The sequence below is a fragment of the Jaculus jaculus genome, chromosome 1, assembly GCF_020740685.1.
Source record: "Jaculus jaculus isolate mJacJac1 chromosome 1, mJacJac1.mat.Y.cur, whole genome shotgun sequence".
Classification (NCBI taxonomy): Eukaryota; Metazoa; Chordata; class Mammalia; order Rodentia; family Dipodidae; genus Jaculus; species Jaculus jaculus.
Genome location: NC_059102.1, coordinates 104,073,816 through 104,099,052, shown reverse-complemented (window position 1 = coordinate 104,099,052; position 25,237 = coordinate 104,073,816). Strand labels below are relative to the sequence as shown.

Genomic DNA, 25,237 nt, shown 5'->3' with positions numbered 1-25,237 from the left:
TACAGAACAGCTACAGAACCACTGATATGGATATCAGCTGAGGGGAAAATCCTGTTTATTTGGCCTAAATCACAAGTTACATAGAAAGAAACTCTGGAGTTGAGTAAAGCAGCTCTCTGAGGGCTGGAGAGATGGCTTAGCAGTTAAGGCCTTTGCCTGCAAAGCCAAAGGACCCAGGTTTGATTCCTCATGTAAGGCAGATGCACAAACTGGTGCATGCATCTGGAATTCATCTGCAGTGGCTGGAAGCCCTGGTGCACCTCTTCCTCTCCCTCTCCCTCTCTCTCTCTCTGTCTGTCTCTTTCCTTCCCTCCCTCTCTCAAATAAATAAATAAAAATAAAAAATATTTTTTAAAAAGCTCTCTGAGAGGGGCTGGAGAGATGGTTTAGCGGTTAAGCGCTTGCCTGTGAAGCCTAAGGACCCCGGTTCGAGGCTCAGTTCCCCAGGTCCCACGTTAGCCAGATGCACAAGGGGGGTGCACGCGTCTGGAGTTCGTTTGCAGAGGCTGGAAGCCCTGGCACGCCCATTCTCTCTCTCTTCCTCTATCTGTCTTTCTCTCTGTGTCTGTCGCTTCAAATAAATAAATAAATAATTTTTAAAAAAAAAAGCTCTCTGAGAGGTTAAATTGAGTACAAAACAAAGGGAGCAGCCTTGAAGTCAAACCTCAGAAGACTGATCCACTGCTTAACACAGCATTTTTGCACTCACCCTATTATATGTAGCCTAGGCTGGACTATTCACTGTCATGTAAGCTGACTTAGAAATCAAGATCTGCCTACTCAGCCTACCAAGTGTTGGAACTACAGGCTCAAGAACACCTTGCCTGAGGGTTTGCTTTTCTGTGTAAGGCAATTAATCATTTTATAAAAGGAAAAAATAAACACATCAAATTGCCAAATGTTGCTAAAAATAATTACCTATGTTAGATAAGTGAAAAAAACTGATCCTATCACCATCTCTAATAAATAGAAAATTGTTAAAATATCATTTTAAAAGTATGGGATTGTTTTTATAATCATGGAAAATGTTAATAAAAAATTGTTTTTAAAGTATGTAGTTTTAAGACTAGAGAGACAGCTTAGTGGTTAAGGTGCTTACATGCAAAGCCCAAGGACCCAGGTTCAATTCCCCAGTACCCAGGTAAACCAGATGCACAAGGTGGTGCATGCATCTGATATTTGTTTGCAGTAGCTACAGGCCCTGAGGTACCTGTTCTCCAGAGAGAAGATTAGATATAAACATAGATGTATCTGCCTCTTTCTCAAATAAATAAAAATGTAAAAAATGAAATTTAAAAAGTATGTAGTTTTAGCCAGACATGGTACTGCATGCCTGTAATCCCAGCACTCAGAGGCTGAGGCAGAAGGATCTCATGTGTGAACCCAGCCTGGATAACCTAGCAAGAGCCTATCACCTCAAAAAAATATGTAAGGGCTGGAAAAAGGGTTCAGCAGTTAAAGGTGATTGCTCACAAAGCCTGCCCACCTGGGTTCAATTCCCCAGCACCCACGTAAAGCCAGTATTGAGTGTTCATTTGCAGCAGCAGGAGGCCCTGGAGCAACCCCTCTTTGTCTCTCTCATTCTGTGTTTTGAAATAAGCAAAATATTTAATTATATATGCATGTGTGTATGTGGCAGAGAGATTATACTTACTGAAGTAGAAAATTTATAATTATACTATACATGTGAAGTAAAACCCCACATGTAAAAGGAATACTCACCATGTCCAGCAATAGTAACACAGTAGGCCACTAAGCTATGTTTGGAGGGGTTGTTTTATACTTATTTTCTGATGGTTGGGATCAAACTCAGGGATTCACACATGCTAGCCAAGTGTTCTACAACCAAGCTATACTTCTAGCTCCTCACTTAGGTTTTATAAAATCTTGGTCTTAGGCTGGAAAGATGACACAACAGTTAAAGGTGCTTGCTTATAAAGCCTGTGGGCCAGAGTTCAATTCCCTAGTATCCACATAAAGCCAGATGCACAAAGTACTGCATGTGTCTTGAGTTTGTTTACAGCATCAAGAAGCCCCAGTGTGATATTTATACTTTTATCTCTCAAGTAAATAAATGTATTTTAGGAGAGCCAGGCTTGGTGGCACATGCCTTTAATCCCAGCACTTGGGAGGGAGGGAGGGAGGAGGAATCCCAGCACTCGGGAGGCAGAGGTAGGAGGATTGCCTGAGTTCAAGGCCACCCTGAGACTACAGAGTGAATTCCAGGTCAGCCTGAGCTAGAGTGAGACCCTACCTCAAAAAAACAAAACAAAACAAAATGTATTTTTAAAATATATCATGGTCTTGAGCTAGGGATATAGCTTAGTGATAGATAGTAGCCTACTTTAAGTGAGGCCTTAGGTTCAATCCTCAATAACAGAAGTAAAAGGAAATTAAACTTTGACCAGGCTAGGCGTTACACAAATGTAATCCCAGCATTTGAGAAGGAAAGGCAGAAGAATCAGGAGCTAAAGACCAGCCTCAGCTGCAAAACAAGTGTTCAAGGCTAACATAGGCCCCATGAGATCATGTCTCAAAACACTGAAAAACAAATCCTATCTTGGTGTCTTCCTACCATATGCAATCACACAGAGCTGACAGGCCAAACGTCGATATACCCAAATATAGCGAATCCATGGGCTGTTCAAAAGCTGAGGCCAAGAGGATTCCCTCTCAAAAGATTTGAATCTGGGGTGGGGGAGGGGGCGCACAGACAGGGCAGAGAAATATTGACACCTGGTGGTTAGTACTAAGTAAAGCTAGAAGGAAAGGCTTACACATTCCATTGGAGTAGCTACCACAAATTTTGTACAAGATGGATAGGCGGGAGGGGGGTACCTAAGAAAGAAGTAAGACCAGAGAACATCCTCAAAAAGAGAGAATTGCTCCTCAAAGCCAGTGCAAAAAAGAGAAGATCCAGAAACTGCCTAGTTCCTGTTGTACCTCGATCTAGTCTTCCAGGTGTTCTTTGGTTCCCAAGCACGCTCACTTTTTTTTTTTTTGTTCGAGGTTAGGTCTCTAGCACAGGCTGACCTGGAATTCACTCTGTAGTCTCCAACAGTAACCAAAATCTTTAAACTTGTTATTCAAAACTAATGAAATGCAAATTTACATTTTTTAAAAATTTCATATTATCTAATGATTTGGGAAATAAATGCTTACTTTTTGGTTTGAGTATAATTTAGTAAAAACTTCCAGCAAGACATGGCAGCTTATGCCTGAAATATCAGCTTCTAGAGGCTAAAGAAGGAGTATTACTGCAAACCTGAGGCCAATCTGGGCTACACAGTGAGTTCCAAGCTAACCTGAACTAAAGAATAAGACCTTGTTTCAAAAACAAGGGGGCTGGGGATATAGCCCAGTTGGGAAAATGCTTGCTAGTATGCATGAGACCCTGGGTTTGATCCCTAACAGTGCATAAACTAGGAGTGATGACACATACCAGTAATCCAGCATGTGGAAGAGGCAGGAAAATCAGAAGTTTGAGGTCATCCTTGGCTGTGTAAGAAGTCTGAGACAAGCCTGGACAATGTGAGACCCTGTCTCAAAAGTAATGAAACACAGCCACTACCCTGAGACTACAAATGAATTCCAGGTCAGTCTGAGCTACAGTGAGACTCTACCTTGAAAGACCAAAAAAAAAAAACAACAACAACAACAACAAAAAACAGCCAGGTGTGGCGCACGCCTTTAATCCCATCATTTAGGAGGCAGAGGTGGGAGGATCGCTGTGAGTTCGAGGCCACCCTGTAACTACATAGCTAATTCCAGGTCAGCCTGGACCAGAGTGAAACCCTACCTAGAAAAACCAAAAAAAAAAAAAGAAAGAAAGAAAGAAAGAAAGAAAGAAAGAAAACATAAAAATATTGAACTTGAAAACAAAAGCCCTTCCACTTATAGGACTGGGATGTAGCTCATTGGTATATTTAGCAGGAACTGACAGTACCTAATGACTATTTTTTTTTTTAAATTTAAGAACAATTTAGCAGCAACTACCAAATATTTGAAAAATGTATAGCTTTAATCCAACAATTCTATTTCTAGACTCTGGCATATTAGATAAGGTTACAGAACTGGGCAATCATCAATGCATACAACATTTTTTGTTTATGATAGCATGTCATTGGAAACAATGTTAACATTAATCTAGCAAGGACCTTGGGCATAAACCTATAGCAAAATTCTTCTCAGCACCTTTAAAGAGAGAACCAGATATGTACAAACATAAAACAACTTTGATGATATGCCAGTGATGCAGCAAGACATGCTGCACACATCTGTGTGCATGCTTCATTTATAGCTACACGGATATACCCAAAACCGATCTGAAAAAACATACACACAAAAACTCTTACTATCTTATGAATTAATTTAGTGAATCAATGATTAATCTTTTTTTGGGGGGGGGGGGGGCTGAGGTAGGGTCTCACTCTAGCCCAGGCTGACCTGGATAGAATTCACTCTGTAGACTTAGGGTGGCCTTGAACTCATGGTGATCCTCCTACTTCTGCCTCCTGAATGCTGGGATTAAAGAGGCATGTACCACCACTCCGAGCCTGAACTTAATCATATTTTAAACAGCCTAGGCTAGCCTGGAACTTGCAATCCTCTCACCTCAGCCTCTCAAGTGCGAGGACTACAGGAGAGTGTGCCATGCTCAGCTTACAACTGATGATTTTCTTGAAAAAATTGTCTTACATCATAGCACGGAGGGTGAAGGGGCACAACAAGAGAAAGCTAGACTTACCTGGTGAACCCTGGAATTTGGCTCTTTTAACTGCAAGAGAAAAAAAGACATCATGAAGATTCTTTTTAATTCATTTTCCTGAAGCAACATTTCTTAGACCTGCTATGTGCCAATAGTAGGGGTAGGAGTAGGTAAATTAAGTCTAAATCTTCAGAGAAGAAACTAGGACTTCTGGTCAAAGAACTCTTCATTGTCACCAAGTCTAATCTCATACCCAATGAACATATCTGTTCAAGCCTTATGACAAGTAAGGTTAAAAAAATACAAAGCCACATCATCTCTGAGACAGACCATCAGTTTGATGTCAGATATCTTCAAAAGTTTATTTGTATTTTTTTTTTTTTTTGAGTAGGGTCTCACTGTAGCCCAGGCTGACCTGGAATTCACTATGTAGTCTCAGGGTGGCCTCGAACTCAGGGCAATCCTCCTACCTCTGCCTCCCGAGTACTGGGATTAAAGGTGTGTGCTACCACTGCCCCACTATCTTCTAAGGTTTAAATTACAAATTCTTATTTAAAAGGAATCATGCTGGGCATGGTGGCACACGCCTTTAATCCCAGCACTTAGGAGGCAGAGGTAGGAGGACCACCGTGAGTTTGAGGCCTCCCGACTACATACTGAACTCCAGGTCAGACTAGGCTACAGCGAGACTCTACCTAAAAAAGCAAAGAAAATAATAATAATGTTGTTATTATTATTATTTTAAAAGAAAGTATTTAATAAACCAAATAAAAGCTTTAGAGCTGTGAGTGTAACAGTAGTAGAACACTTAGCCAGCATAGATGAGGACCTGGGTTTTATCTGTTTATGTATGTAAAGTTAATTTTGGGATTTTTTTGTTTGTTTGTTTTTTGCTTTTTTGTTTTTCGAGGTAGGATCTCACCTCACCTTTGGACCAGGCTGACCTGGAATTCATTATTTAGTCTCAGGTTGGCCTCAAACTCACAGTGATCCTCCTACCTCTGCCTCCCAAGTGCTGGGATTAAAGGTGTGCACCATCACTCCCATCTTGAAGTTTATTTGTTCAGTGTATGTGTATGGTGTGAGTGTGTGTTTGTGTATGCACATGCATGCATGTGAAGACACGGTGGTTGACTTCAGATGTCCTCTTCTACCGCTCTCCACCTTATTCTGTGAGACAAGATCTCTCAGTGAGCCTGTCTCTGCCACCCCAATGCTGGAATTAGAGGTGTGCACCATGACACATGGCTTTACATGAGAATCTGAATTCAGGTCCTCCTTGCTTGTACAGCAAGCACTTTACCCACACTGAGCCATCTTTGCAGCCCTAAATGTTAGTAAAGGAAAAGGACTCCAGTCAATGATCACAAGATGATGAGAGAGTTTCACAAGAAATGTCATAAAGTGGGACTTCAAACACAGATCCTAGGAAAGGTTAGGGCCTACACACGCTAGAAAACAGTCAGAACTGGGTATGGTAGCTCACCTCTGGAATCCCAGCACTCTGGAGGCTGTGCAGGAGGAGGGCTTTGAGTTTGAGGCCATCCTGGGCTACAGTATTAAGACTTAATCTCCAAAAAAAAGTGGGGGCATACATGGGCTTCAAGGCCACCAAGAAATCCTGCTGGAACCGAGCTGATAACCTCCTCCATGTAGACCAGCTGACAGAAAGCTGGAAGAAGCCATTCTGCATGTAGTTCAATGGGAGAAAGAGATACCACCAGTGAAGATATTCAACAGTGGACACTGCAAGCCATATAATAGGCCAGCCTGGCCAAATGAGCCAACTGGTGCAATAGTGGCACATCTGTCATGGTAGAAACCAACTGCCCTCCAACTGGACTGGAGGCCTGCTCCATGAGAGGGAATACATCCCCTGATACTGAAAACTTAAAACAGGGGTAGTCATGAACCCCAGGGGTATAACATCTGCTAATGTCTGGGAAAATGTTTATACTATGCTTATCAAACTGCCCAGTAAGCACTTCTCTTAATATTTATACCCTTATATTAATGCTACTCTCACTTTGGGTAGAGAATCTTCTCTTTTCAGATGGCAGTGACCTTGGGACGACACAGAAGGTATCATAGTGCTGGAAAGAAGTGACTGGAGTAACAATCACACCTTCAAAGGCTCAGGGTCTAATGCGGAAGAGATGGCAGAAAGAATGTAAGAGCCACAGGAAGGATAGGACTCCTTACAGCGTGCTCCCTCCAGACATAGAATGGCCTGGATACCCATGACCTCACTGTGCCTGACACTACCTACACAAGACCATCATAAGAGGAGAAAAAAAACATGACATCAAAATAAAAGAGATCCCAGCACTCGGGAGGCAGAGGTAGGAAGATTGTCATGAGTTCAAGGCCACCCTGAGACTACAGAGTGAATTCCAGGTTAGCCTGAGCTAGAGTGAGACCCTACCTCGAAAAACCAAAAAAATAATAATAAGAAGAAAGAAAGAAAGAAAGAAAGAAAGAAAGAAAGAAAGAAAGAAAGAAAGAAAGAAAGAAAGAAGGAAAAAATAAAAGAGAGACTGATTGAGATGGGGAGGGGATATGATGGAGAATGGAATTTCAAAAGGGAAAGTGGGGGGAGGGAGGGTATTACCATGAGTTATTTTTTTTTAATTTTTATTTATTTATTTGAGAGTGACAGACACAGAGAGAAGGACAGATAGAGGGAGAGAGAGAGAATGGGTGCGCCAGGGCTTCCAGCCTCTGCAAACGAACTTCAGACGCGTGTGCCCCCTTGTGCATCTGGCGAACATGGGACCTGGGGAACCGAGCCTCGAACCGAGGTCCTTAGGCTTCACAGGCAAGCATTTAACCGCTAAGCCATCTCTCCAGCCCATGAGTTATTTTTTATAATCATGGAAAATTTTAATAAAAATTGAGAGAGAAAAAAGTGGGGAGAGTTGTGGAAGAATATTTAAAATCCAGAAATCACCAAATATCAGGCCATGAAGATGGATGTGAAGTACCAAGGGTGGGGGGAGAGGGCAAAGCATAGCACAATGCCTAGAAAGGACAGTTAAAGTTGGCACTGCCATTCTCCATACCCTACATGACAAAATGAAAGTCTTGCCTTAATGGACAGCTAGCCCTAGTTAGTACTTCCAAAGCATAGGTCATTCAGTACCTTTCAAAAGGCCACCTCCATTTTCAGCCAGCATTTGCTACTACAATCAATACCTTTTTATTGCATTAAGTATCCTTGTAGTCACATGTCAATTCAAATCCTTTTCCCAAAGAGACTTTTTCATAAATGTGGAAAAAGTACACATCTCAACCAGGCTTGCTGACACTTGCCTGTCATCCAAGCCCTAAGGAGTGAAGGCAGAAAAATCAGGAGTTCAACTTCCTCTATATAAGATCCTCTCAAAATGTCTACATAAATACCTAAAAGAGAAGAAGAGAGAGAGGGAGGAGGGAAGAACAGCTTCAATGATAGAACAATAGGAATATAATTTAAAATAAGCTGCAGTTGGCATTTTCAGTAGGATAATGGAGAGAAAACCAAGTATGGTAGCACACTCCTATAAGTCCAGCACTCTGTAGGCTAAGGCTAAAGGCTCTCTCAAAACCACCAAGAAGAAAAAAGAAAGTGAAAAAGCAGTAAGAAGATAACAAGAGCCAAGTACGGTGGTATGCGCCTAAAATCTCAGCAATCAGGAGCTAGAGGCAGGAGGATGAGGATTTCAAGGTTATCTTCAGCTAATAACCACTTCAAGGACACCTTAGGTTATATAAGACCTTATCTCCAAAAAAAAAAAAAAGAAGATAGTATATGGTTCACTCACTATCAACTATTCCTCAATACTGTCAAAAATAACAGATTGAACTTGCTTATGGGTGATAAAACTTGAAACTCCGAATTGCCTTCTTAGCCTGAATTTTTACAAGCTTTCTAATATACATATTTTAAGGGCAAAAAAAAAAAAAAACAGATTGACCAACAAACTTGCCATCTAACCAATTTAAATATTTTATTTTTATTTACTTATTTGAGAAATAGAATGGGTGCGCCAGGGCCACTAGCCACTGTAAACAAACTCCAGATTCATGCATCACCATGTGCATCTGGCTTACGTGGCTACTAGGGAACTAAACATGATGGGTCCTTAGGTTTCACAGGCAAGCACCTTAACCACTAAGCAATCTCTCCACCCCTGTCTAACCAAATTTTTTTTTTTTTTTTTTTTTGGTGGGGTTTTGTTTGTTTGTTTTTCAAGATAGGGTCTCACCCTAGCCCAGGCTGACCTGGAATTCACTATGTAGTCTCAGGGTGGCCTTGAGCTCTCAGTGATCCTCCTACCTCAGCCTCCCAAGTGCTGGGATTAAAGGCATGCACCACCACGCTGGGCCTGTCTAACCAAATTAAAGTAGTGTTAACATTGTTAAAGCTATGAGGAGCTGTAGCACAAATCTTTTTGTCATCACTATTATATGTTAAAATGTAAATTAAAGGGGAAAAAAAGGAGAAAATATATGTAGGAAAGTAAGGAAGTCCTAGACCATCTAGGCTCTTTTAAGACCACAGCTCATATGATAACTCTGAGATGGGGCTAAAGAAAGAAGAACCAGGCAAAGGACTTCCTTGCAAGTAAAGGTAGAAATAACAAAATATAAAAGAACTGCACTTATCCCTCAAAAATTTTAATTTTAGCTCCTGAGTTTCTCTGACCTTACTTACTATAGAACCAAATCTACTACAGGCACCCTTGAGATTATAGGAAATAATCCTATTCAAACTGATTCCGCAGCCAGTGACCTGGTTCTCTAGGCACAGGGAATGGCTAACCTGTCATGTTCTCTCCTGTTGTACACATGAGACAATTTCCAAAGCTTTGTGGCATTAGTTCCCTTGTTTGTAACCCTCCTGCTTCAGAATCTAGCTTTTAAAAGTATATCATGTGTGCTGGAAAGATGGCTTAGTGGTTAAACGCTTGCCTATGAATCCTAAGGACCCTGGTTTGAGGCTCAATTCCCCAGGACCCACATTAACCAGATGCACAAGGGGGCGCATGCATCTGGAGTTCATTTTGCAGTGGCTGGAAGACCTGGTGTTCCCTGTCGCTCTCAAATAAATAAATAAAAATAAACAAAAAAGAAGTATACCATGTAAATACAGTAACTAACTGTTCCTTTTTATCTGCAAGTAACATCTTTAAAAGTGGGAAGCATAGCCCGGCGTGGTGGTGCACGCCTTTAATCCCAGCACTCAGGAGGCAGAGGTAGGAGGATCACCATGAGTTCAAGGCCACCCTGAGACTATAGTCGATTCCAGGTCAGCCTGGACCAGAGTGAGACCCTACCTCGAAAAACCAAAAAAAAAAAAAAAAGTGGGAAGCATAAGCTGGAGAGATGGCTTAGCAGTTAAGGCGCGCTTGCCTGTGAAGCACAAGGATCTAGGTTCAATTCTTCAGGCTCCATGTAAACCAGATGCACAAGGTGGCACATGCATCTAGAGTTCATTTGCAGTGGCTAGAGGCCCTGGCACACCCATTTTCTCTCTCTTGCTCTGCCTGCAGAGATCCTACCTCAAAAGATCAGCCGGGAGTGGTGGAGCACACCTTTAATCCCAGTACTCAGGAGGCAGAGGTAAGAGAAGCACCATAAATTTGAGGCCACCCTGAGACTACATAGTGAATTCCAGGTCAGCCTGAACTAGAGCGAAACCCTACCTCAAAAAACATTTATATATATTATATATATAAGTATATATATATATATTAATTATCAGATGTGAAGAAAAATGGTACCAGATAAGACTGAGGAAAGAATCTTATCTAAATAAATAAAAATAAATATTTTTTTAAAAAGTGGGAAGCATATAAAATCCCACTACCTTGTTTTCAATCTGGCACCAACATTAAACACTGTTACAATTATAAATTGGTATATTCTGTTGTATTATGGTTTCACAGTTACCAAATATTTGAATATAACAATGCATAACTGTGAGACAGTCAATTGACCCCAAGAGGCAGACTGGCTACCAAGACATCCTCTTCCTGGCCCCTCCTGTAACAACTCTATCAAAACTGAACACTGGCCGATCATGGTAACACACGCCTTTAATCCTAGCACTCAGTAGGAAAGGACTATGATCATGATGTTCTGTCTATTTAGATGGAAGCTGTCAATAAAAATTTAAAAAAAAACACAAATAAAAAAATAAAGGGGGAAGGAGATCACAGATACAAAAAGATTAAAGAACAAACAAAAACCTTAAATAGGGCTGGAGAGACAGCTAAGCAGGTAAGGTACTTGCCTGTGAAGCCTAAGGACCCAGGTTTGACTCCCCAGAACCCACATAAGCCAAATGCACATGGTGGTACATGTACCTGGAGTTCCTTGGCAGTGGCTTAGAGGCCCTGCCATTCTTATTCTTTCCCTACCATTCCTCCTCTCCCTCACTAGTAAATAAAAATATTTTTTAAAATGTCTTAAATAAGGTGGCCTGCTAAGAGACAGACAACAATTAAAAGGGATGAAGGGGTAGGAATGTAACTCAGCTTAGTGGTATAGCACTTGCCAAGCAAGCTTGAGGCCCTGGGTTTAGCTCCCAACACAAAATACATAAATGAAAAATAAAAAAGGAAGCTCAATAATATGACAATGCTAAGCTAAACATGAGAGAAAAACCTGTGTGATATATATATACACACACATACACACATATATATAAATGTATATGTGTGTGTATATACATATATATATATGTATGTGTATATATGTATGTATGTGTGTGTACATATAAATATAAGTAGTAACAGCCCCAGCTACTCAGGAAGCTGAGATGAGAGGACCTTTGAGCTCACCAATTTAAGAGCAGCTTAGACAACATAATGAGTTTCACAAAAAGAAAGGGGCTAGAGAGATGGCTGAGCGATTAAGGCACTTGCCTACAAAGCCTGAGAACTCATGTTTGACTCTCCAGGTCCCACATAAGCCAGACACACAGTGACACAAGCATGCACACATGGGGGTGCACATGTCTGGAGTTCGACTGCAGTGGCTGGAGGCCCTGGAGCGCTAATTCTCTCTCTCATTAAAAAAAAAAAAGCCAGTCTGTTGGGCTTGCTTCAAAAAAATAAGTAAATAAGGAAAATGGCAAAGTGGAGGACCCATTTAATCCCAGCACTCGAGAGACAGAGGTAGGAGGATCCCTGTGAGTCCAAGGCCACCCTGAGACTACACAGTGAATTCCAGGTCAGCCTGGACTAGCATGAGATCCTACCTCAAAAGATCAGCCGGGAGTGGTGGAGTATACCTTTAATCCCAGTACTCAGGAGGCAGAGGTAGGAGAAGCACCATAAATTTGAGGCCACCCTGAGACTACATAGTGAATTCCAGGTCAGCCTGAACTACAGTGAAACCCTACCTCAAAAAACATTTATATATATATGTAAATAAATAAAATCAGATGTGAAGAAAAATGGTGCCAGATAAGACTGATGAAAGAATTTTAAATATTCTAGTAAAATCACCATCTGTAGACTTTGCCTAACAGCAAAATGTTGCAATCCAGGAATCCTATGCCCAACAAGCTGCCACTCACATGTAAAAAGGCAGCTCCAGGGGCTGGAGAGATGGCTTAGCAGTTAATGCGACTACCAGTGAAGCGTAAAGACCCAGGTTCAATTTCCCAATACCTATGAAAACTAGATGCACAAGGTGGAACATGCATCTGGAGTTTGCAGTGGCTAGAGGCCTTGGCACACCCATATTCTCATACTCCCCTCCCTCCTTCCCTCCCCCCCATCCCAAATAAATAAAAAGGAGTGGTGCACAACTTTAATCCCAGCACACTGGAGATAGGAGGACCACTGTGATTTCCAGGCCAGCCTGAGACTAAAGACCTGGGGGGGGGGGGGTATTCATTACAATCTAGGTGCCTTGCTAAAACAAATATCCTATTATTAGTCCTGAGCCAAAGAAAGTAGCACAATGAATTTCTTCATGTATCTGAGGATCTCTACACCCACCCTCCTGTCTCCCACCACTATCTTTAATTAATCAAGAGTGATCATTAGACCCAAGGCTAGCTAGCAAGCACAGCAGCTCAACCAGTGTTCTGAAAGAAATGCTATGCCAAAAAAAAGGATATAGATGAAAAGTGACAAACTAAATCAATAAATCAATCAGCAACTAACTTAAAGGAGAGAACTATGAGTAAAATGAACAAGTTTGAAAATTAGGAGTATGAGCAAAAGAAGAAAAAAAGTTAAAGAGAAAAGCAAAACACTTAAAATGCTATATACTGACAAACTTCTCAAGTTAAAGAGGTAAACAAGAGCAGTTGTTATGCCAGGTATGGGTTCTCACACCTGTAATTTCAGCACTTAGGAAGCTAAGACAGGAGTAATGTCTCAAGCTCAAGGACAATTTGAGTTTCAGGTTAACTTGGGTTACAGAGTGAAACTGTCTCAAAAAAACACACAATAAGCCAGACGTAGTAGCATGCTCCTTTAATCTTAGACTTGGGAGACTGAGGTAGTTTGAGGTTAGCCTGCGGTTACAAAGTGAGTTCCAGGTCAGCCTGGGCTATAAGGAAACCCTACCTCAGAAGAAAAAGAGGGCTGGAGAGATGGCTCAGTGGTTAAGGGGCCTGCTGGCAAAACCAAAGAACCCAGGTTCAATTCCCCAAAACCCACATACAGCCAGATGCACAAAGTGGCACATGCATCTGGAGTTCGTTTACAGTGGCTGGAGGCCCTGGCATGCCCATTTTGTATGTGTGTCTCTCTCTCTGTTTGCTTTTTAAGTAAGTAAGTAGGAAGGAAGGAAGGAAGGAAGGAAGGAAGGAAGGAAGGAAGGAAGGAAGGAAGGAAGGAAGGAAGGAAGGAAGGAAGGAAGGAAGGAAGGAAGGAAGGAAGGAAGGAAGGAAGGAAGGAAGGAGAGAAAGAAAGAAAGAAAGAAAGAAAGGAGGGAGGGAGGGAGGGAGGGAGGGAGGGAGGGAGGGAGGGAGGGAGGGAGGGAGGACGACAGACGGACAGACTCCATATACTTGGGCTGCAAGGCCACTGAGAAATCCCAGTGGGACTGAGCTGATAACCTCCTCCATGTAGACCAACTGACAGAAAGCTGGAAGAAGCCATTCTACATGTAGTTCAACAGGAGAAAGAGAAACCACCAGTGAAGATACTCAACAGTGGACACTGCAAGCCTTATCATTGGTCAGCCAGGCCGAATGAGCCAATGGGTGCAATAGTGGCATGTCTATCATGGTGGAAACCAATTGCCCTCCAACTGGACTGGAGGCCTGCTCCATGGGAGGGAATATATCCCTGATACTGAAAACTTAAAACAGGGGTAGTCATGAGCCCCAGGGGTGTAACATCTGCTGATGTCTGGGAAAATGTTTATACTATGCTTATCAAACTGCCCAGTAAGCACTTCTCTTAATATTTATACCCTTATATTAATGCTACTCTCACTTTGGGTAGAGAATCTTCTCTTTTCAGATGGCAGTGACCTTGGGACGACTCAGAAGGTATCATAGTGCTGGAAAGAAGTGACTGGAGTACTGACTAACATCTCGATCACACCTTCAAAGGCTCAGGGTCTAATGCGGAAGAGGTGGAGGAAAGAATGTAAGAGCCAAAGGAAGGGCAGGACTCCTTGCAACGTGCTCCCTCCAGACATAAAATGGCCTGGATATCCATGACCTCATAGTGCTTGACACTACCTACACAAGACCATCATAAGAAGAGGAAAAGATCATTACATCAAAATAAAAGAGAGACTGATTGAGATGGGGAGGAGATATGATGGAGAATGGAAATTCAACGGGGAAAGTAAGGGGAGGGACGGTATTACCATAGGATATTTTTTATAATCATGGAAAAGGTTAATAAAAATTGAGGAAAATTAAAAAGAGAGCAAAAGAAAAATAAAGAAAGGCAGAAAGAAAGAAAAAAACAAAATGAAGATTGCCTGTTAATTGCACTTGATCCCAGACAATGATTTAGCTTCCAAATTAAGCTCCCTCTATTCTAAGGGCCCAAGTCTTGCTTTCCCAAGAAACCTAGTTGTGAGGCTTTTTGTGTTTTCATAGTTCTACACTTCATATATCCTCAGAAAAGTTTATTTGGGGAACCACTGGTAATTTGACTAATGTTGGAACTGAAAGAATAGCAATTTAAAAATGGCAAGAGCTGAGGAGAAATCTTAAAACAACTATGAAAGGCTTTGTAAACCAAGCTAAGGAACTTAAAAATCAAGGTTTTATTATTTTTCTTTAAGGTAGGGTCTCACTGTAGCCCAGACTGACCTGGAATCCACTCCACAGTTCTACGCTGGCCTCAAACTCACAGCAATCCTCCTACCTCTGCCTCCCGAGTGCTAGGATTAAAGGCATGTGCCACCACACCCGGCCTTTACAGTAACTGTTTAATCTCTGTGTATTCATTACTACTGGCAGGTGTGTGCCACAGCACACATGTGGAGGTGAGAAACCAACCTAGAGTGTCAGTCCTTACCTCCCACCTTATTTGAGGCAGAGTTCTTTATTACGTACTGCTGTGTTTGCCATGTTAGCTGGCCCACAAGCTTCCAGTGATTCTTCCTCCCACTGCAAGCACTGGGATTATAGACAGGCACTGACATGTGAGGCTTTACATGGGCTCTAAGAATCCAAATCCAGGTCCTCATGCTTGCATGGCAAGTGCTTTACCCTGAGCCATCTCTCCCTAGCCCAATCCTGAGACTTTTATTTTTCTAAGCAAAGCAAAGCAGTAACATGATCAAACTCCTGTTTGACAAAAGTGATTCTAGCTCCAGTGATGGTATACAGCATAAACTAAAGGGAAGTTTGGTAGTACACTGCCATAATGCCAGTACTCGTGAAGTAGAAGAAAAAGTGAGTTCAGGGTTATTTTTGGCCACACAATGAGTTTGAAGCTAATCTGGGCTACATGCAACTACGTCTCAAAATAATTCTTAAAAGGAATATTCAAGCCAGGTGAGTATTCAATACTCAGTAACTTTTCTTTCTTTTTTTTTTTTTTTTTTTTTTTGGTTTTTCGAGGTAGGGTCTCACTCTGGTCCAGGCTAGCCTGGAATTAACTATGTAGTCTCAGGGTGGCCTTGAACTCTCAGCGATCCTCCTACCCTCTGCCTCCTGAGTGCTGGGATTAAAGTTGTACACCACCATGCCCGGCTCTCAGTAACACTTTAATGAAGAGAAAAAACTTTTTATCTTAAAATTCTGGAAACAAAAACTAAATCTGTAAAAACACAACTAAGTCCAGCTACACCAAAATATATAGAGAGTTAGGTGCTGTCAGAGACACATGCTTTAATCACTCAGGAGGCTAGTGTGAGGAAGAAGGTTTGAAAGTTCAAGGTCTACCTAGGCTATAGAGTAAGCAAAGGCCAACCCTGGGCAATTTAGTAAGACCCTATTTCAAAAGAAAATAAAATGGGGCTGGAGGGATGGCTTAGTAGTTAAGGTGATTGCCTTTGAATCCTAAGGACCCAGGTTTAATTCTCTAGTAGCCACAAAAACGAGATGCACATGGTGATGCAGGCATCTGAAGTTTGCAGTGGCTAGAAGCCCTGGTGTGCTCATTCTCTCTATCTGCCTCTTTCTCTGTCTCAAACAAACAAATAAAAATGAAACTTTTTTTTTTTTTTTTTTTTTTTTGGTTTTTCGAGGTAGGGTCTCACTCTAGCCCAGGCTGACCTGGAATTCACTATGTAGTCTCAGGGTGGCCTCCAACTCATGGCAATCCTCCTATCTCTGCCTCCCCAGTGCTGGGATTAAAGGCATGCGCCACCACACCCAGCCTGAAACATTTTTAAAAAAGAGAATAAAGGGGAGCTAAAGAGAGGGCTTAGTGGTTAAAGGTTCTTGTTTGCAAAGCCTGATGTCCTGGGTTCAATTCCCCAATTTCCATGCAAAACCAGATGCACAGAGTGGTACATGCACCTGGAGTATGTTTGCAGTGGCAGGAAGCCCTGGCATGCCCTTCATATTTATATTAATTCTCATTCTCGCTCTCTCCAAAGAAAAGTATAATTTTTTTGAGGCAACCCCAACAAACTGACCTTTTTTTGTTTGTTTGTTTGTTTGTTCTGTTTTCTTGAGTAGGGTTTCACTCTAGCCCAGGCTGATCGGGAATTCACTATGTAGTCTCAGGGTGACCTTGAACTCACCAAGTGCTAGGATTAAAAGACATGCACCACCACACCCAGCGTTTGTTTATTTTTGAGGTAGGGTCTCCCTGTAGTTCACGCTGACCTGAGATTCACTATGTAGTCTCAGGATTCACTATGTAGTCTCAGAGTGGCCTCAAACTCACAGCAATCCTCCTAACTCTACCTCCCGAGTACTGGGATTAAAGGCATGTGCCACCATATCTGGCTGGCCTTTTTTTAATGAGACTGGGGGAGGTGCTGAATTGGCGTGCAAGGGCCTCCAGCCACTGCAATCAAACTCCAGACAGGTGGACAACTTGTGCGTATGTGTGACACTGAGCACTGCCGTCACTGTGCGCCTGGCTTACACGGGAACTGTTGAGAAGAACATGTGGCCTTAAGCTTCGCAGGTAAGTACCTTAGCCACTAGGTCATATCTTCAGCCCAAAAATATAAGTACTTTTAAAAATAAATAAGTAAGGGCTGGAGAGATGGCTTAGCGGTTAAGCGCTCGCCTGTGAAGCCTAAGGACCCCGGTTCGAGGCTCGGTTCCCCAGGTCCCACGTTAGCCAGATGCACAAGGGGGTGCATGCGTCTGGAGTTCGTTTGCAGAGGCTGGAAGCCCTGGCGCGCCCATTCTCTCTCTCCCTCTATCTGTCTTTCTCTCTGTCTCTGTCACTCTCAAATAAATAAATAAAATATTTTAAATAAATAAATAAATAAATAAATAAATAAATAAATAAGTAAAGCCTCTGGATATAGCTTAGTGGCAAAGGACCTGCCTAGGATATGCAAGGCCCTAGGGTTCAATCTATAGCACTGCAAAATAATATTAATTAAAAGGAAATAAACAGGGCTGGAGAGATGGCTTAGCGGTTAAGCGCTTGCCTATGAAGCCTAAGGACCCCAGTTCGAGGCTCGATTCCCCAGGACCCACATTAGCCAGATGCACTAGGGGGCGCACATGACTGGAGTTCATTTGCAGTGGCTGGAAGCCCTGACACGCCCATTCTCTCTCTCTCTGTCTCTTTCTCTCCCTCTCTCTCTGTTACTCTCAAATAAATAAAAATGAACAAAAAATATTTTTTTAAAAAAGTAAATAAACAATATCAAATAAGACTTCTCTGAAGCCCTCTTTATTTCAGTGGCTATTAAAAAGAACACTTAACCCTGACAACAGTCTTATGGAATATTTATCAAACTTTTTTTTAATTTATTTGCAAGCAGAGAGAGAGAAAAAAATGGGTATGCGAGGGCCTCTATATTGTGAATGAACTCCAGATACATAGGCTGCTCTGCTGCTCTGAACATCTGGCTTTATGGGGATGCTGAAGAATCAAACCAGAGTCCTTAGGCATTGCAGGCAAGCACTAAGATATCCAGCCCTATCAAGCATTTTTTTATGATAAAGAGAGAGAGAGAGAGAGAGAGAGGGAGAGGGAGAGAGCATGCAAAAGTGAGACAGAGAGAGAGACAGAATTAGCATACCAGGGCTTCTAGCCACTGCAATTGAACTCAAGATGTGTATGCCACCTTGTGTGCATGTGTGAACTTGCATGCTTGCATCACCTTGTGCATCTGGCTTATGTAGGACCTGAGAATCAAACATGGGTCCTTAGGCTTCAAAGACAAGCACCACCACTAAGCCATCTCTCCAGCCCAAACATGTTTTTCTTTGTTTGTTTGTTTTTGAGGTAGTTTCACTCTAGCTCAGGCTGACCTGGAATTCACTATGTTGTCTCAGAGTGGCCTCGAATTCACAGTGATCCTCCTACCTCTGCCTCCCAAGTACTGGGATAAAAGGCATGTGCCGCCACACCTGGCCCAAACGTTTTTTTGTTTTTGTTGTTGTTGTTGGTTTTTCAAGGTAGAGTCTCCCTCTAGTCCAGGCTGATGGAATTCACTATGTAGTCTCAGGCTGGCCTTGAACTCCCACTGATCCTGTTACCTCTGCCTCCCAAGTGCTGGTATTAAAGGTATGTGCCACCATGCCCGGCCCAAACATTTGTTGATTGTAGCTCATGACAAGAAATATACTTTATATCACTGCAAGGTCCTGCCTTCCACAGCTATGTATGCATACCATGAGAAAAAAGTTGCAGCGATGGAGAGATGACTCAGCAGTTAAGGGGCTTACCCTCAAAACTTAACAACCTAGGTTTGATTCCTTAGTACCCATGCAAAGCCAAATGCACAAAGCAGTGCACACATCTGGAGTCTGCTTGCAGTAGCTAGGGGCCCTGACGCACCCATTCTCTCTGTGTAACGCTCTATTCTCTGTGTCTGTCTCTCTCTACTTGCAAATAAATACTTACAAATATAAAAACTTCAAAAAACAAAATTTTGAAGGAGGGAATTACCATGGGATATATTTTATAATCATGGAAAATGTTAATAAAAATTAAATAAAAAAAATAAAAATAAATAAAATTTTTCACAAATTTTTCTAGAGAAACAAAGGGAACTAAGCACAGGGGACGGGGTTAAGAAAGAGTAGGGCAGAAAGCATGGAGAGGAATGTTCAATGTATAATGTATTGCTGGATGAAAACGTCCTTGTATAACACAGTGCCATGTATAATCAATATATGCAACAAAAACAATAACAACAAAAGTTTCTCTAAAGCCGGGCATGGTGGCGCATGCCTTTAAACCCAGCACTCGGGAGGCAGAGGTAGGATGATCACTGTGAGTTCGAGGCCACCCTGAGACTACATAGAGAATACCAGGTCAGTCTGAGCTAAAGTGAGACCCTACCTCAGGAAACCAAAAAAAAAAAAAAAAAAAAAAGTTTCTCTAGCTAGGCATGGTGGTACACATCTTTAATCCCAGCACTCTAGAACAGAGGTAGAAGGATTGCTATGAGTTCAATGCCAGCCTGAGACAACATAGCAAATTCCAAGTCATTCTGGCCTAAAGTAAGACCCTACCTCAAAAAAACAAAAAAGGGAGTCTGGACAGATGGCTTAGTGTTTAAGGCATTTGCCTGCAAAGCCAAAGGATCCCAGTTCAAATCTCCAGAACCCACATAAGCCAGAGCACAAGGGGGCACATGCATCTGGAGTTCGTTTGCAGTGGCTAGAGGCCCTGGCAAACCCATTCATTCTCATTCTCTCTCTCTCTCTCTCTCTCTCTCTCTCTCTCTCTCTCTCTCTCTCTCCTTCTTCCTTCCCTCCCTCCACCCTCTTCATCCCTCTTTCCCACTCTCAAATAAATAAATGTTATTTTTTTAAAAAGGGGGGCTGAAGAGAGAGCTTAGCAGTTAAAGTGCTTCCCACAAAGCCTAAAGACGTAGATTCAATTCCCCAGTACCTACATAATCCAGATGCACAAGGTGGTACATGCAACTGGAGTTTGTTTGCTGTGGTGGGAGGCTCTGGTGTGCCCATTCTCTCTTTCTGCCTCTTCCCTCTCCTCCTTCCCCCCCAAATAAATTATATATATATATATATTTTTTTTTCTAAGTTTCACAAACTAATACCTGCCCTTAAAGCTCCAGGCAGGGCATGGTGGCACATACCTTTAATCCCAGCACTCAGGAGGAAGAGATAGGAGGGTCACTGTGAGTTCTGAGACTGCAAAGTAAATTCCAGGTCAGCCCAGGCTAGAGCAAGACCCTACCTCAAAAAAAAAAAAAAAGAAAAAAGAAAAAGTTGAAGCTCCATACATTTTTCTCCTATGCTGGTTACCTACTTGCTTGATTTCAGAGCTGATGAACAATTTGAAGTAGAAAAAAAAAAACTATAGAATGTATAATTTTCACATTAAAGATTATTTAGGTTAAGTAAATTCTCCAGACTTCCGGTTAAGATGGCAGCTTAGGTACCACGCCAAAGCAGCCTAGGGGGGAAAAAGACTGAAAAAACTTAGCAAAATACACACTTTTACTAAAAAGTGAGGTGTTTAGGAAATCAAAACGGCAGTGGAGAAGTAGAAGAGATTCAGAGCATCCAAAGCCTGCACAGGCTGGCAAAAGCGGCCCTCGCAGGTCCGCCAGGCTCGGCTTCAGCCATAGGAAAAGCCATGTGCGGGAGCTTCCACTCACACCGCGCTCTCCGCAACTCAGGAAACGTGAAGGGAGAGCGGCAGTGAGCAACGGAGGAGCAGACCACGAGGTAGAAGAACACGTGGAACAGCGAGAGAACCAGAGCAGCTGCGGCTCCCTCCCCTCCCCCACCACCTGAGCCCAGCTCCAGCAAACAGAGCAGCAGTCCTGGGACCCGGCCACGCCAACTTCAGCGGGACCCAAGCAGGAGCAGAGTTCGGCAGCAACATCAGTGGCTCCAGCACCAGCAGCAGCAGCCCCAGCAGCAGCAGATCCAGCAGCAGCAGCTTCAGAGGCAGCAGTGGCAGGTAAAGTGGCAGCAGCAGCAGTGGACCCAGCAGAGGTGACAGGCCCAGCAGCGGCAGCTTTAGCAGCAGTGGCAGTTCCAGCAGCGGAGGTGCTGATCTGCAGGGCCACACTTGCCAGGCTCGGTTTGCCCCGCAGGAAAAGCCAGTGCCCAGCTCCAGAAATCAGAACAGCAGCCCAACGACCCAGCCAGCAACTTGACTGAGACCAAAATCATCCAAAAAGGTAACTGGGATTGATTGCACCAGGGAAGGGTCTCACTTGGTCACAAACTGACTTGGATCCCTCAACAGACCAGAAATCTTAACCTCTATGTTGATAGAGGATCTGGTTGTTATAATAACTACTCTTGCATAAGTTTTCAGTGCTGTTTTTGATTGAATGTATACAGTATTTAGATAAATTTTAGAATCTACCTGTATTTTATTCCACTCAGCCTACTTGAATACTCCCATAGCAGGGAAACTCAACCACTAGGAACACCTTTGTAGATACTCTGAGAGCCTTAAGAGCCACACCTAACACCTTAAGCTCCTATCCTAAAGATATATAACATCAAATCAATTGATACAGCTAAGAATACCTAGCTAGCTAGAAAATCCAAGCATTAACTTAACCCAAGATGCAAAAATATATACATTATAACACAAGAAACACTAAAAAGCAAGACAATATAAATCCACCTAATAGTATTAATGCATCAGAAATGACCTCCAGTGAGAACGAGTTAGAGGAAATGCCTGAGAAAGATTTCAAAAGAATGAATGTAAATATGTTCAAAGAAGTCAGAGAACAAATCAAAGGAGTCAAAGAGGAACTCAAAGAGGAAATCAAAGGAATCAAAGAAGATGCAGGACACCAATTTCATGAAATAAAAAAGGCAATACAAGACATAAATAAGGAAATAGAAATAATAAAGAAAAACCAGTCAGAATTACTAGCAATGAAGAACATAGTTAATGAAAGGAAAAGCTCTGTAGAAAATCTCACCAGTAGAATGGACAAAGGTGAGGACAGAATATCTAAGCTAGAAGACCAGATGGCAGATCTAATACAGTCCAACAATGAGAAAGACAAACTTATAGAAAGTATGAGTGGGAATTTCAAGATATTGGGGACACTATGAAAAGATCAAATATAAGAATTCAGGGCATAGTAGAAGGAGAAGAATTAAACTCCAAAGGCATAGTAGGCATCTTCAACAAAATCATAGAAGAAAACTTCCCCCAAATTGGGAAAGAGGTGCCAATGCAGATACAGGAAGCCTTTAGTACCACAGCCAGACAAAACCTGGAAAGAACCTCTCCTTGTCATATTATAATCAAACTACCAAACACTCAAACCAAGGAAAAAATATTGAAAGCCATTAGAGAGAAAAATCAAGTTACCTACAAAGGCAAGGCCATCAGGATTACAGCAGGTTATTCAACACAAACTTTAAAAGCCAGAAAGGCTTGGAGTGAGGTATTCCAAGTTCTGAAAGATAACAACTGTCAACCAAGGTTACTTTATCCTGCAAAGCTATCCATTCAAATACACAGAGAAATAAGGACATTCCATGACAAAAGCAGGTTAAAGGAGTATTTGAAGACAAAACCAGCTCTACAGAAAATACTTAATAGGATCCTCAATGCTGAAGAAAAGGAAAAGCACACATATAAGGAACCTGGAAAAAAACAAGCAATACTCAAATACTAGTTAACACAAGAAAGCAAAGGTAGAACCAGAACCACAAAAAAAAAAAAAAAAGGCAAACATAACTACACACCTTTCAATAATATCTCTTAATATCAACGGCCTCAATGCCCCAACCAAAAGACATAGGTTTGCAGACTGGGTTAGAAAGCAGGATCCTACAATTTGTTGTCTCCAAGAAACTCATCTTTCTACAAAGGATAGATATTAGCTTAGGGTGAAAGGTTGGAAAATGGTGTTTCAAGCAAATGGGCCTAGAAAACAAGCAGGGGTTGCTATCCTAATATCTGACAAGGTAGACTTAAGTCCAACATTGGTCAAGAAAGATAAGGAAAGGACTGGAGAGAAGTCGTAGCGGTTAAGCGCTTGCCTGTGAAGCCTAAGGACCCTGGTTCGAGGCTCGATTCCCCAGGACCCACGTTAGCCAGATGCACAAGGGGCACACGTGTCTGGAATTTGTTTGCAGTGGCTGGAAGCCCTGGCGCACCCATTCTCTCTCACTCTCTATCTGCCTCTTTCTCTCTCTGTCACTCTCAAATAAATAAATAAAAATCTTTTAAAAAAAAGAGAAAGAAAGAAAGAAAAAGAAGGTCACTTTATATCGATTAAGGGCACACTCCAACAGGAGGACATTACAATCCTAAACATATATGCACCTAACATGGGGGCTCCCAAATTCATCAAACAAACACTATTAGAACTAAGGTCACAGATAACACCAAACACAGTGGTGGTGGGTGACTTTAACACCCCACTCTCATCAATTGACAGGTCATCCCGGGAAAGAATAAACAGAGAGGCATCTGGACTAAATGAGGTCATAGAAGGAATGGACTTAACAGATATATACAGGACATTTCATCCAAAGGCTGCAGAATATACATTCTTTTCAGCAGCACATGGAACATTCTCTAAAATAGACCATATATTAGGACACAAAGAAAATCTTAACAAATTCAGGAAAATTGAAATAATTCCTTGCATTCTCTGTGACCACAATGGAATTAAACTACAATCAGTAGCAAGAAAGGCTATAGAGTATACACAAAATCATGGAAACTAAACAATACACTACTAAATGATGAAAGGGTCAATGAAGAAATCAAGAAGGAAATCCAAAAATTTATAGAGTCAAATGATAATGAGAATACAACATACCAAAATCTCTGGGACACAATGAAGGCAGTTCTAAGAGGTAAATTTATAGCCTTAAGTGCCTATATTAAGAAATTAGAAAGGTCGCAAGTAAACAACCTAATGCTTCATCTTAAAGCCTTGGGAAAAAGAACAAGGCAAACCAAAAATCAGTAGACGGGAAGAAATAACAAAGATTAGGGCAGAAATTAATGAAATAGAAACAAAAAGAACAATCCAAAGAATTAATGAAACAAAGAGTTGGTTCTTTGAAAGGATAAACAAGATTGATAAACCCTTAGCAAATCTGACCAAAAGAAAGAGAGAAGAGACACAAATTAATAAAATCAGAGATGAACAAGGTAACATCACAACAGATTCCAGAGAAATTCAAAAAATCATAGGGACATACTATAAAAGCATATACTCCACAAAGTATGAAAATCTGAAAGAAATGGATGATTTCCTTGATCTATATGACCTACCTAAATTAAATCAAAATGAGATTAATCACTTAAATAGACCTATAACAAACATGGAGATCCGACAGTTATCAATAATCTCCCAACTAAAAAAAGCCCAGCCCCGGACGGATTCACAGCTGAATTTTACCAGACTTTTAAGGAAGAGCTAACACCATTGCTTCTGAAGCTTTTCCAGGAAATAGAAAAAGAAGGAATTCTACCAAACTCCTTCTATGAGGCCAGCATCACCCTGATACCAAAACCAGGCAAAGATAGAACAAAAAATGAAAATTACAGACCAATCTCCCTCATGAACATAGATGCAAAAATTCTCAACAAAATATTGGCAAACAGAATATAAGAGTATATAAAAAAGATCATTCACCCTGACCAAGTAGGCTTTATCCCAGAGATGCAGGGATGGTTCAACATACGCAAATCTATAAATGTAATACATTACATAAACGGGTTGAAGGACAAAAATCACATGATCATCTCATTAGACGCAGAGAAAGCATTTGACAAAATCCAACATCCAAAGGAAGGGAGGAGGATACTTAATAGGCTGATATTGTATATATGTAATTACAATGATTGTAATGGGGAGGTAATATGATGGAGAATGGAATTTCAAACGGGAAAGTGTGGGGGTGAGGAGGGAGGGAATTACCATGGGATATATTTTATAACCATGAAAAATGTTAACGGGTTGAAGGACAAAAATCACATAATCATC

General features: G+C 41.6%; 1 protein-coding gene across 1 annotated transcript in view; it reads right to left on the bottom strand.

Moving 5' to 3' along the window:
* Positions 1–25,237, bottom strand: part of LOC123463514 — a 132,122-nt gene that overhangs the window by 77,560 nt on the left and 29,325 nt on the right. The window contains exon 2 of the mRNA XM_045159524.1: positions 4,748–4,777. Coding sequence (XP_045015459.1) covers positions 4,748–4,777 — 30 coding nt within the window. The remainder of the gene's footprint in view (positions 1–4,747; positions 4,778–25,237) is intronic.